General features: G+C 40.8%; 1 protein-coding gene across 1 annotated transcript in view; it reads left to right on the top strand.

The window, feature by feature from the left end:
• Nucleotides 1-8,997, top strand: part of LOC139735806 (neurobeachin-like protein 1) — a 95,781-nt gene extending 86,784 nt beyond the window's left edge. The window contains exons 45-50 of the mRNA XM_071646556.1: nucleotides 1,534-1,626; nucleotides 2,205-2,314; nucleotides 5,779-6,166; nucleotides 7,039-7,203; nucleotides 7,909-8,057; nucleotides 8,976-8,997. Coding sequence (XP_071502657.1) covers nucleotides 1,534-1,626; nucleotides 2,205-2,314; nucleotides 5,779-6,166; nucleotides 7,039-7,203; nucleotides 7,909-8,057; nucleotides 8,976-8,997 — 927 coding nt within the window. The remainder of the gene's footprint in view (nucleotides 1-1,533; nucleotides 1,627-2,204; nucleotides 2,315-5,778; nucleotides 6,167-7,038; nucleotides 7,204-7,908; nucleotides 8,058-8,975) is intronic.
• The last annotated feature ends 3,092 nt before the right edge of the window (nucleotides 8,998-12,089 follow it).

The raw sequence follows: 12,089 nt of genomic DNA, 5'->3' as shown, positions 1-12,089 counted from the left end.
CTGAAGTGAGCCGGAGAGTGTTTTAGGGTTTACTTCCTAAAATAAGAAAGGACTTTATTTCTGCATTTTCCGCATGTGTTACCTGATATGGTACAACAAGATGTGACATAGAATTGATTAACACCAGGAAATGACGAATGTGATAACATTTAGTTTTCATATGTAAATTACAATCAATAATCAACTCAGAACAGAAATATTTAAATAAACTGAATTTATGAATGTAGGTATTGGTGTATACAAATCAGTGTAGTGTATGTGTATAACAGCTGAAAAGTGCAGATGGCTGCTGTGTTAAACATAGCTTGAAGAAATGGCCAGCCTTATTTGACAGTGACGCACAAGAGAGATGTACGGGTATTGCCTTGATAGGGGGCCTGCTTGTATAAAGTAACTGACTACAATTGCCATGCGCCTTAAAAAACAAGTTCACCTTCATAAACATGTGGATTGAGTGAATATAGCCGCCATCGTTGGATGAGAGGACTACTACGGCTAGTGATGTCACATGCAGACAACCACATAGAGAAAATATAAAGCAAATTTAACAGATTTTCACTCTTCTCGCATAATTAAAGAACAATCGACTTGCCTCTTTCAGAAGGCAGGAGGAGTAGTATCACCCTTAACATACAATTGTATGTTAGTAAAAAGTCAAGGAAATGTGTACTTTTTTATGGATTTTTGAAGGATTTTTTAATCTTTTGGCTGGATAGGGTCAATGAACTTGGGAGTTCAAGCTGCGCGTATTTGAGGTTTGCATACTCGCACTAAAGCGCGTGCTCTGGAAGTTGGTGATGTAAGCAAAAGGCTTCTATACTGGGAAACTGGGCAATTTTCATTGTGCATGTATGGGTGAAAATGAGTTGCTTGGTGGAGGTCTGCACTTTCTGAGTGCCTTTCTAGTTTGAGAATGGAATCAACTTGCTTAAAGGATAAGTCCACCTTCATATACATAAGGATTGAGAGAATGCAGCAATATTAGTAGAATATATTAGTGAAAGTTTGAGGAAAATTGAACAATCCGTTCAAAAGTTACGAATATTTTAAGTATCTGCGCAGTCACTGCTGGAAGAGAAGAGTACTGCAATGTATGATGTCACATGCGTACAACTATATAAGGAGAATAAAAAGAGAATTTCACAAAACTTTACTTTTTGAATAAAATGCACATTTCTTCGACTTGCTACTGACGTATGTTAAGGGTAATATTATTCCCCCTGCCTTCTGAAAGAGAGAAGTTGAGTGTTCTTTTGTTATGCGAGAAAAATGGAAATATGTTGAATTTTTTTTATTCTTTCTTTATATCATTGTACTCATGTGACATCACAAGCTATAGTAGTCTTTTCATCTAGCCGTGACTGAGCAGAAACTTCAAAAATTCATAACTTTTGAACGGATTGTCCGATTTTCCTCAAACTCTCATTGATGTGTTCTACTAATATTGCTGCATTCACTCAACCCACATGTCTATGAAGGTGAACTTGTCCTTTAGTACCACTGCTTTTAATCGTACTATTATTGTTTCCACAGGCTTCCACCTCTGATTTTGACCCGCTCGTTTATGTGAGGGTCCCCAAGAGCCAGGCCAAGTCTTTCATCTACCAGGGAATGCCGGATACCATGGTGAGTGCACATCCCCCAAGAAAGCCTGTTGTAGTATCTAGCATTGTGGTCTAGTGGTTTAGGCTCTGGGCTCTTGAAACGGAAGGCCCTCAGTTCAAATCCCTGCCCAGTGCAAACATCCATTTTCGTGGGTGCTTCCCCCCACTATGTTCCTGTTAAAACAGGTGTATAGATAGGTGCCAAGCTATCTGGCAATGCTGGAGTAATATCAATGGCAGAGCCTTCTGAGAGAGCATCGCTAGTATTAAAGAAGCTACCCTGAGTAAATAAAAGCATGACATTGTAATGATAATGAGGAGAAGGAGGAGGATTGTTATGATCATCATTGTTATCAATGTCATTATGAGACTTATAATCTATATTCATTTTGTCATATATTGTCTGTTTGTTTTCTATTTGAAAGTTTCTTTCTAGTATTCATCGTCATCAATGGGAGATTGTAAATGGCCTGGAGTCCCCCCTGTTCTTTGTTGTTGTTGTGTTTTGTGGGGGGGGGGGGGAATGGTTGTCAAGGATGTGGGACATGTATAAATGGGTAAATGTCATCAATTATCTTCTCTCCTCTCGCGGTCGTCAAGGTGACGGTGACCCAGCGAGGCGTCGTCGGCACTCACAGCTGGCTACCCTACGACAGGCACATCCTGAACTACTTCACCTTTGACCGGGATTCCACCCTCCTCAGCCCCAAGTACGTGCCCCTGGGGCTCGTCTCCCGGGTCTTCAGCAAGTTCTCCGGGCCCCGCCCGCCCGCAGCGGCCCCCTACTGGGGGTCGGGCGAGTTGGGCCCGCCCGGCTTTAGGTAGAGCAAGAAAGGGGGGAAAGGGGAAGAGGGACAAGGGGAGAGGGAGTTCCGCATTTATCCTTGTTCTCCCCTTGCACTCTTTGCTTGGATGATGGGACTGGCATGCAAGGATTGGTATCGGAATGCATCAGGCTATGCTTACTGGTAGACTCTGGTAGTCAGAAGAGGGTGTGGCATCTTACATGGTAAACTGATGTAAGGGATGGGTAAAGGTGAAGAAACAATACGCAGTTGGGGGTATGTAGGGCTAAGCAAAGCCTTTCAGCATATACGTAAATCACAGGACGCAGAAAGTATGTAGTTTGTACGCAAGTCTACTGAGCACTTGGCGGCTGTACTTAAGCAAGATTGTCTTTATACTCTGTGTGCACGAAATCAGGATTAGAGTCTAGATCTACTAGGGCCTAGACTAATGGAAAATGCATGTACACTAAATATGTAGATGAAGAGGTCTATTTACAATAACAATCAGTCAAACAATAACAATCTATTTACAATAACAACTAAAACAATTAGCGCATGTTCTATTGATACACCAGTATTGAACTATAGAACTCCAAATACTAAATCATCCCTCATGCAGTTATATTTGTGAAACAAAAGTTTTTGAAGCAAATATTTTTGATTTGAAAGAAAATGGCACTCGGGATAATATAAAATTTGTCGTTCGATAATCCGGTAGTAATCATGATAGAGCATGCACTATTTGAATAGTATTGCTCATATGTTTGAGCGGCTACACTTAAGCTAAAAAAAAGGAAGGTAACTAGTCTTTGGTCAAGGCTGTCCCTGAGATCTACCAGTAAGCTATCTCTTTCTTCTGATATGCCTCGGACTGTTTTTCAGGTCTTGCATGGCCCATGACAGCATTGCATGATTTGAATTGTTTTTCATTTTGGTGATGTGATAAGATGGGGGGTGGCTATGAATATTCCATGAGATTGCCCCGCTATGTTCTCCCTTCAAGGAGGGTATCATAGGAGTTGTTTTTGTTTAATAAGAAATTGTACATGCATTGCAATTTTTGTTGGCTGCATCAAACACAGCATACTGCATGATTGCATGATTGCATGATAACTCTGCCACATTTTTTTAGGAATGATAATATACCGTTTTTATGCCTCCGCAACGAAGTGGCCGGAGGCATTATGTTTTCAGGTCGTCCGTCCGTCCGTCCGTCCGTCCGTACGTCCGTCCGTCCCGTTTTGTTTTTGTCGATATCTCAAGAACCGTGTGGTGGTTTTACATCAAACTTGGTATGAGGGTATATCCTTGGGGGATAATACTTTGCGTGGATTTTAGGGTCACATGGTCAAAGGTCAAAGGTCACAGGTTATTTTGTGAAAAAAAATTGAAATTTCATGTTTTTCTCCATATCTCGCAAATGGTTCAAGGTATCTTCGTGGAACTTAGTATATATGCTTGTACTGATGGGCAGTGATTATCTAGGGAAGTTGGGGTCATGGGTCAAAGGTCAGGGGGGTCAAAGGTCAAGGTCAACTCTTCAAAATATCACTACTTTCCTTAAAATGCAATATGCCTGAAGGTTTTTTTTTTTTTTTTAACTTGATATATGGCATGTATTACCCAATATATATCTTTGGGGAAGTTTTTTGCCAAAAGGTCAAAGGTCAAAAGGTAAAAGGTCAAGTGAAAGTGCTAAATTGCACTTTTTCCTCCATATCTCAAAAGTAACTCAAGGTATCATCATGAAACTTACATATTTATGCATGTTCAACCTAACAATGATTCTCTTTGGAACTGTGAGGTCAAAGGTCAAAGGCCAGGTTTAGATAATGCTATTTTCCCATTTGATACTGAAATTGTACTTTTTCTCAATACCTTGAAAATTACTCAATGCATAAACTTATAAAAGGGTCAAAAGTCAAGTAAAAATCATCAGTTCCCCAAATACCTGCACTCTGACATTTTAATCATTCATCCAATTGAACCTAGTTCTAGGAAAGTGAACATTCAGCACATTTGTGTCAAACCTGTCATTTTAATATTTTGCCAATTGTGTGAAACTGTCATCACACATTGTCAAGACATTGTACTATAGACCTATTAGGAGAACCATGCATTATGGCGGAGGCATATCAGTAGCCGTAGCGATATATCTAGTTTAGCAAGTAGCATGGTAAGACTACATGCTGACTTGCTCATGCTACTTTGAGTGAGTGCTTCTCTTGAAATTTGGATCTCTGGAAGAGCGATTTAAGTGGAAGAAATAGTAGGGTCTCAGTGGCATGCTTCAAGTGCATTATATTGCTTTAATATCACATACAAATGAATGCCTTCAGCTATCCATCTGCCATTTTGATAAGTTACAGACAATGAATGACAGCTGCTGCTGCTATGTAGATTTCATCCGATTCAAAGGAGTGGATGATAGACACAAGAGTTGCGTTGTGTTTCCCATACCACTGGTTAGATAGATATCCTGTATGCATAGACAAGGGGAAATTGACCTCAGGACTTGAACACTTCAGTTGTCGTGTGTTTCCCATCAATTTCCTTCAATGTGTTGAGCTCCTGGAGTTTTTGCTGATGATGATCCGACCCCAATCGATTTAAGCCCTCCCCCCCCCCCCCCCCCCCCCCCCACCACTTGCTCTACCGGTCTGGAGGTGCATCTTGCTGTTGAAAAAATAAAATGTGATCTTGTTGGCTGCCCATAGACATACCCTGTGCCCGGTCATGATTCATGGTCCATAGGCCCTTGTCTTTTGGTGGGCAGCCAACAAGCTTTGTCTTATTTGTGTGACTTTGTTAAAAGAATTGTTGTGAGTTTGTTAATTAGGGTGTTCCTGACTTGATTTGATGAGTAAATGTAAGTAAGTGTTAATTATCCACTAGTCGACCTTTTACCTGAAGACAAAAATCTTTTTTTTTAAGACAAACCAAATATGTGTGTTCTCAGCACTTGCATTATCCACATTGACATTATGTTTTAATGATGAAAAGTTCTTGAACCATGTTAAGAGTGGAATTCTTTTTTATGAAATAAAGACAGAACTAAGTAAAGACAAAAATGAAAAATTTCATGTTTCAGACTTAATAATCCTACATCAGTCCATAATTGTCATTTCTGTATTAATTGCGGTACATTTTAATAATAAGTTTCATCTATTTATGATAATTTTCTAGGCTTTGTGCAACTAATCCAAATTATTTTGAGACATCAACCGATACTATGTCCTTAAGATAGCTTATAGTCGATGACCCAGACTTAGCCAGGAAAACGAGACATTTCATAGCTTGCTTTTGGAGAATTGCAAATTGAAAAAAAAAGAATGATTTTGAAATTCATGATTAATAATTTACATTTGCTTGTTATGAATGAATAGGACTCGCAAACTGGTGAGTGGACCCTTTGCGCCCGGCCTGAGCATCACTTCGCGACTCTTCGTGGCGACGCACGACGCCCGCCTCCTCTTCGTCGGTGGCCACTGGGACAACAGCCTGCGCGTCTTCAATCTGAAGAGCAGCGGACGGCTGGTCGGCCACGTCACACGGCACATGGGCGTCGTCACCTGCGTGGCGCTGGACAGCTGCGGCATGCAGCTGATCACGGGGTCGCGGGACACCACGTGTATGGTGTGGGAGGTGACGTACCAGAACGGCATGGCGAGCGGCATCAACAACAAGCCCGTCCAGACGCTGTACGGACATGATGACGAAGTCACGTGTGTGGCGCTCAGCTCACAGCTGGATATGGCAGTCTCAGCCTCCAAGGTACATTGTAACAACTATACAGATGACTCCTGTTATAACAAAGTCCTTGAGACTGTCGGTTTCCTTTCATTAATCAAAATTTCATTTTTAGCCAAACAAATAAAGTATATAAAGACATATAGATGATAACAATGTTTACCTCATTGTAGCAAAATTTCATTATAACTGTGCTTGTTATAATGGGAGTGCACTGTATAAACTTAGCTATGTGTATGGCTGTCATGATATTAAGCTAATCGGGACTCTAAAAAGACAATATCGTTGGTTGAGAATGATAAGGGCGTTAAGTTGCCACAAAACCCATAGTGTTCAAGACCACTTAACGCCCTTCTCATTCTCAACAGACGATATGTTGAGTGGTAGCTTCAAGATGGAGAGCCTCAGGGATGTATATCGTCCATTTTTCTGGAAACAAATTTAACAATACCTTCCCTTCAAAGTGATGTACACTGAATGTGTGGTGAAGGAGGTTATTATTTTGGTGTTTTCTTATAGTCCTGAATATCTTCAGACCAGCAAACTTTGCAAAGTTCAAATCATTCTAAAAGATGGAGCATGTGGCATTTTCACCTGCATACACTCATTAATAAAGACTTGTAAAGGATTTTATTTTTCTGCTTCCTACAAACATACTGCATATTGACAGTCAAGTCATGTGACCTATAACTAGCACTATAGGTACAATTGAAAAATAGTATGCATTTTTCAACATTACAGCAGTTTGATCTTCAAAGCAGACACTCTTCTGCCTCATAATTTACAATATAGAATGTGCTGCCCTTCTAGTCCTCAAATGACACAAGTTATGCAACCTGAAATGTGAATGAAAACACCAATTGTTTGCTATTTTTCTATTTTCGTCCAACTCCCAGGATGGAACCATCATTGTCAACACCATCTTGAAAGGTCACTACGTGCGCACCCTCCGGCCTCCGTGTGACCCCAACGCTCCCCTCTCCATCCCCTGCTTGGCTATCTCAGAAGAGGGTCAGATCATTGTCCACCTCAGACAGCCGGCGGCCAGCAAGCACATGCAGGTGAGTCCAGTGTGTGGATGGAGGTGTCAGTAACTGTTTTGTTACTGTTATTTGTTTGTTTGATTTTGTTGTTTTCGTTTTACTTACCTGTTGAGTAGATAGCCTTGGAAGTGGTTAAGATACTATGGATGCTTTAGTATACTTAGCCTTTGCTTACCTTGCAACTAGTCCTATGAAAGAGGAATACTCCTTTCTTTTTTTTCCCTTGAAAGAAGGCACCTTTATTTAACCTTGTATTCCTTTTGTGAAAAATTCCTAATTGTCATATATGAGAGATTGGTAAAAGTTTCAGTTTTTTTTTTCTATTTTGCAGTATTTTCTCCCATTTATTCTTTATTTTTACACTATCTGGGTGGGCAGGTATGCCTCTTCTTTCACAACAGTGGTGATGCAGCAAGTGTATGCTTTGCAGTTATTTTGTGTGTTGATTGACTTGTCGACATCAGTACTTCCTCTGGCTCCAAAGGGCTTAAGAAAAAAAAAAAACTAAAATTAAAGGGAATTCAGATTCGTGGTCATATCTAGTTCATTTCTTCCTTCTTCTTTTTTTTCTTCTTTTTTTGTATTTGATAGCTACAGTGTATGGTAGTTGGATAACCAGTGAGCTATTCCATCACCTCAAGATGTGCTTAATTTATGTTAGGATTACTATGTTTTAGATTATCCTCCCTGTGACCTTTGAACTTTGACCCTTGACTCTCTCAGGATCACTGCAGTCTTCAGCTGTACTCCATCAATGGCAAGCACCTGACTACAGAGACCACCGTGGGCTACTTGACTGACATGGAGGTTGTGGATGACTTCCTACTGACAGCTGACAGCAGGGGGTTCCTCTGTTTCAGGAAAATATTTGAGTAAGTCTGCAATAGCTTACGTCTGCCTCCCTGTAGGGTCATTCTCATCACAAAGGGTGCGTTCAAGCGCTCTAAAGCGAACCAAAGCGATCTGAACCAAAGCGTACCGTACTGTACCATGCCAGATTTGAAGCGTTCGAGCGCTCAGTCAAGAAAGCGTACCTCACGAGTTATTTTTAGAAAAGGTCACGCATTTTTGTAGCAAGAATGTCATGCACCTGGTGCTTGAACTACTTACAGCTGTGCCGAACAAAGAGAATGATGTCTTTGCATTGTGACGTATGCACATGATACGCGCATGCTTTACAGCGAACTTTTGGTACGCTTTTGGTACGCTTTTGGAGCACATCGAGAAGTGGTCCACTTTTGGCTCGGTACAGTACGGTACGGTACACTTTAGGAGCGTTCGAGCACTCCTCTGGCGCGGGTACGGTACGGTACGGTACAATTCGCTTTAGGAGAGCGCTCGAACGCACCCAAAGATAAAAATGTGACATGACAAATCGCGAAGATTGAACACTGCATGTCCTTATTACTCCAACAAACACTTGTGAAGTTAGCTCCGACAACAACAACAAAAACTGTGAAGTTTCTAGAAGAATTGCACATGTCCGGTTTACTTGTTCAGCAGGGACTAAAGGAAGAAGGGATTTAAAAGTCACATGAGTAACTTTATGATTTTTCTGCTGTGTGTGTTCTCATTACTTAACACTTTGTGAAGTTTCGTGTGAAGTTAGAAACTTTGCACTCTGACGTGTGAGTTTTTTTTTGTGAAATTGGTAAAAATTGCTAGTCAACCTTCACCCTAAATTTGAAAGATGTCTAACTAAGCGAGTTTCAAAGCCAATGAGAGTGGCCCGTATGTAATAAGTGAGAATACCAGGTATATTTCCCTCACATTGTCTTTCTCATCATCAGCCTCCATCTGGAGGATGATTGAGCAGATGTTACAGAAGTCTCAATTTATTTGAACATGATATGAAACTGATCTATTGCTTGTTCTCTCTATTCGCAAAGGTTAAAGGTCATCACCACCATGCGTCTACAGCTGCCCATTCACTGCCTGTCAGTGGTTCCGACCAAGAGCCATGTACTAGCCGGTCTCAGGGATGGCAAGCTCATCATAGTCTCGATAGACAGACCTCCCGAGGCAAGGAAACTACTAGGGTGAGTACATAGGCATATTTTCTCATCTTGATATTGTGACATAATTTCTTTGAAGCGACTGTTGCAGCAGTCTAGAGGGCAGTGAGAAGAAAACGGGTCTAGGGCAATTGCCCCCTGGGCAATTACCCCTTCCCCTTCCCCTTTCTCTAATCCTAACCCTAATCCTAATCCTGAACCTAATCCTAACCCAAACTCTAACCCTAAATCTAACCCAAACCTAATCTTTACTCTAACCTTGTCACTAACCAGTATTTAGCTTTGGGTAATTGCCCTTGGGGGGTAATTGCCCCAATATGGAAAAAAAAAAACAACTAAGGTGGGCAGATACTGTAGCTAGTTGTTTGTTTTACCTGTTTTTTAGAAGTGACTGTGACAGGAGTCTAGCTATGGACCAAAGATGAATTGAACGTGAGATTTGCTTTCATTTATAAGATGGTGTGCACCCTGTGATTCTCTGTCATCGTGGGCCAAGTGTTTTATGTTTTACAGTGTCATACATTTGTGTTCTCAATGTTTAACAAGTACAGCAGCTTTGCAGAGCAATCATTGAACTTCTTGAAGGGTTTGTTCTTACAGCAACAGATATGTTATTACCCTATTGTCATGTATCAAATAAAGGCAGATGAAGTGAGTTTGTGAGGTTGTATCATATTGAACAAAGAGCATGCTGATTGAATCACAGTCTTCCTTTTGTGCCATCGTTCCAACCAGTCAGGCTTTGAATATATGTTATTATTTTATTCTGTTTTGTCTTTTCCTTGCATTCTTTTCTTTCCACAGACGCTAAACTCTCAGGGATCTTGTGTACTAGTGTCTTCCCAGTCCAGAGTAAATTCCGATGTCATGAGCACCGATGCCAAGCCCGAGCATGTCTTTGCCTATAAACAAGGGAGAGAAAATAGTAACGAAATAGAGGAATTGATATAGAGAACACCCAGCATCGCGAATGTCAGCCTCATCCAGCACAGAAAGATGCATGCCGATGGTTCTTCCAAAGCCAGCGTGCAGTCGTGATCTTGCAGGCTTGTCTGTGGCACTTAGACTCGGCTGCCCAGGCGTCGGCATTCACCATCACAAGTTTTAGATGATAATTTGAGACCTTCTTTGTGGGTTTTCTTATTCTTGTTTCTGTTTGTGTTTGTTCCGTGTTTAAGAGCCTTATGCCTGACATGTAAAGGATTGAGTAGTATATTTGTCTTTTTTTTTGTTTCCTTGTCACTCTTGGTCTGACAGAATAGTAGTGTCTTAAGTTAACCGGCACTTCTGGAATTTTCCCTGCTATTCTGTTTTTTAAGTCATTTGCCGGCAAATTGCAGTCGATAGGAAACTGTTCATCTATCGTGAGCATTTGCACATTAACCCATTAAAGACTAGTCCCGAGTATACTCGGGCAGGTTTTTTATGGGAAATGCTTGTCATAGCAAAATCGGTTCATCCTCAATGGGTTAATACAGTCGAACCTGTCTATAGCAGCTACCCAAGGGAGACCTAACAAGTGGCCTTTATAAATAGGTAGCTAATGTGGCTTTTCTCTTAAGGGGAGGGGGAGATTTTTCAGTGACCACATATGGCAGGTGACTGCTATAGACAGGTGATCACTGAGGCAGGTTTGACAGTATTTTCTATCCCTAAAGTGTAGATCCTTGCAAGAAACACCTTGACTGCAGTGTGTATTGTCTTGCTCCGAGATACCAAAGGATGAATTTCACACTTTTTCCATGTGTGTGTGACAGCTGCTGGCCTTACTATGATTTGCTTGGGTTGTCCTTACCACTTTGACTGACCCCAGAATATCAATTTTTCTATCAATATTGCTCAATATGCTCTGCAACACGCCTAGATATTATGGAATCTGATTAAAGTTTTAAGTAAGTCTTGCACTTGTTTTTAACCTCACGTTGCATTGTTGCGGGCAGAAGCAAAGGTAGATAGTTATAATGTTTGTCAATGTTACACATCTGGCCACCATTCAGGTGAAAAACAATTACCTATAAAATGCCTTGCAAATATTCAAACATCTGCCTTCATCTTCGCTGCTTCTGCTACTGATTTGGCAGCTGACAAGTTGAGTATCTGGTAGGCTGAGTAGAGAGCAGCGAAAAGAATTGTGCACTGTGTGGAGATATGTGCCCATTATTGCATACAACAGAATGTTAGATGTAAATTGTGACATTTTCCCACAACTCGCAGAGCTGAATTGCATGTACAGTATGAGTTGGCACTTCTTTAATGGGAGAAAGTGGCATCATACATTACCAAACACCGCCTCAGCTCCGGAAAAAATGCATCTAGGCCTAGTTTTGATATGTATCATGATGCTCATATGCCCTTTTTCAAAAACATCAAGTCTAAATGAGTAGAAGAGTGTAAAACTGATATGAATTGAATTGAATAAGATGAATGAAGTTTTCCACTGGTCACAATATGTCAAGTTTGGCCCTGTCACAAACCAGGGCCCCGTTTTATCAAGAGATAAAATCAATTTAAAATTTCCTTACCACGCAGGCTGCTATAGACTTACAGTTGAAATCAACTTTATAATCAATTTTAACTCTTCATAAAACAGGGCCCTGGTATTGGATGTTTTGGCAAGTCTTTTGAAGCGGAACTTACGTAGTCCGTCGGAGGAGACTTAAAGATGTCACTCTGATGGTAGCTTGCGCAACCAGCATTTCAGTTGCCAAATGCAGACTACAATGTTTGAAATGCGAATTTTGATGTGATAGAATCTTCAAACTCACCAGGCAATAGGGATTTATTTGAGATGAGGTTGTGCAGTGGCCGAATTGTGCGTACTAGTATCGAGTGTTTGAGTATGGATTTTAATACCACTTAGCTGCCAAGGAAATAATCAGCTAATCACAA

The sequence above is a fragment of the Diadema antillarum genome, unplaced genomic scaffold (genome assembly GCF_040938485.1).
Source record: "Diadema antillarum isolate AM-2024a unplaced genomic scaffold, OU_Dant_1.0 seq00000599_RagTag, whole genome shotgun sequence".
Taxonomy (NCBI): Eukaryota; Metazoa; Echinodermata; class Echinoidea; order Diadematoida; family Diadematidae; genus Diadema; species Diadema antillarum.
The sequence above is the reverse complement of the archived record's forward strand: the minus strand, read 5'-3'. Positions and strand labels throughout refer to the sequence as shown.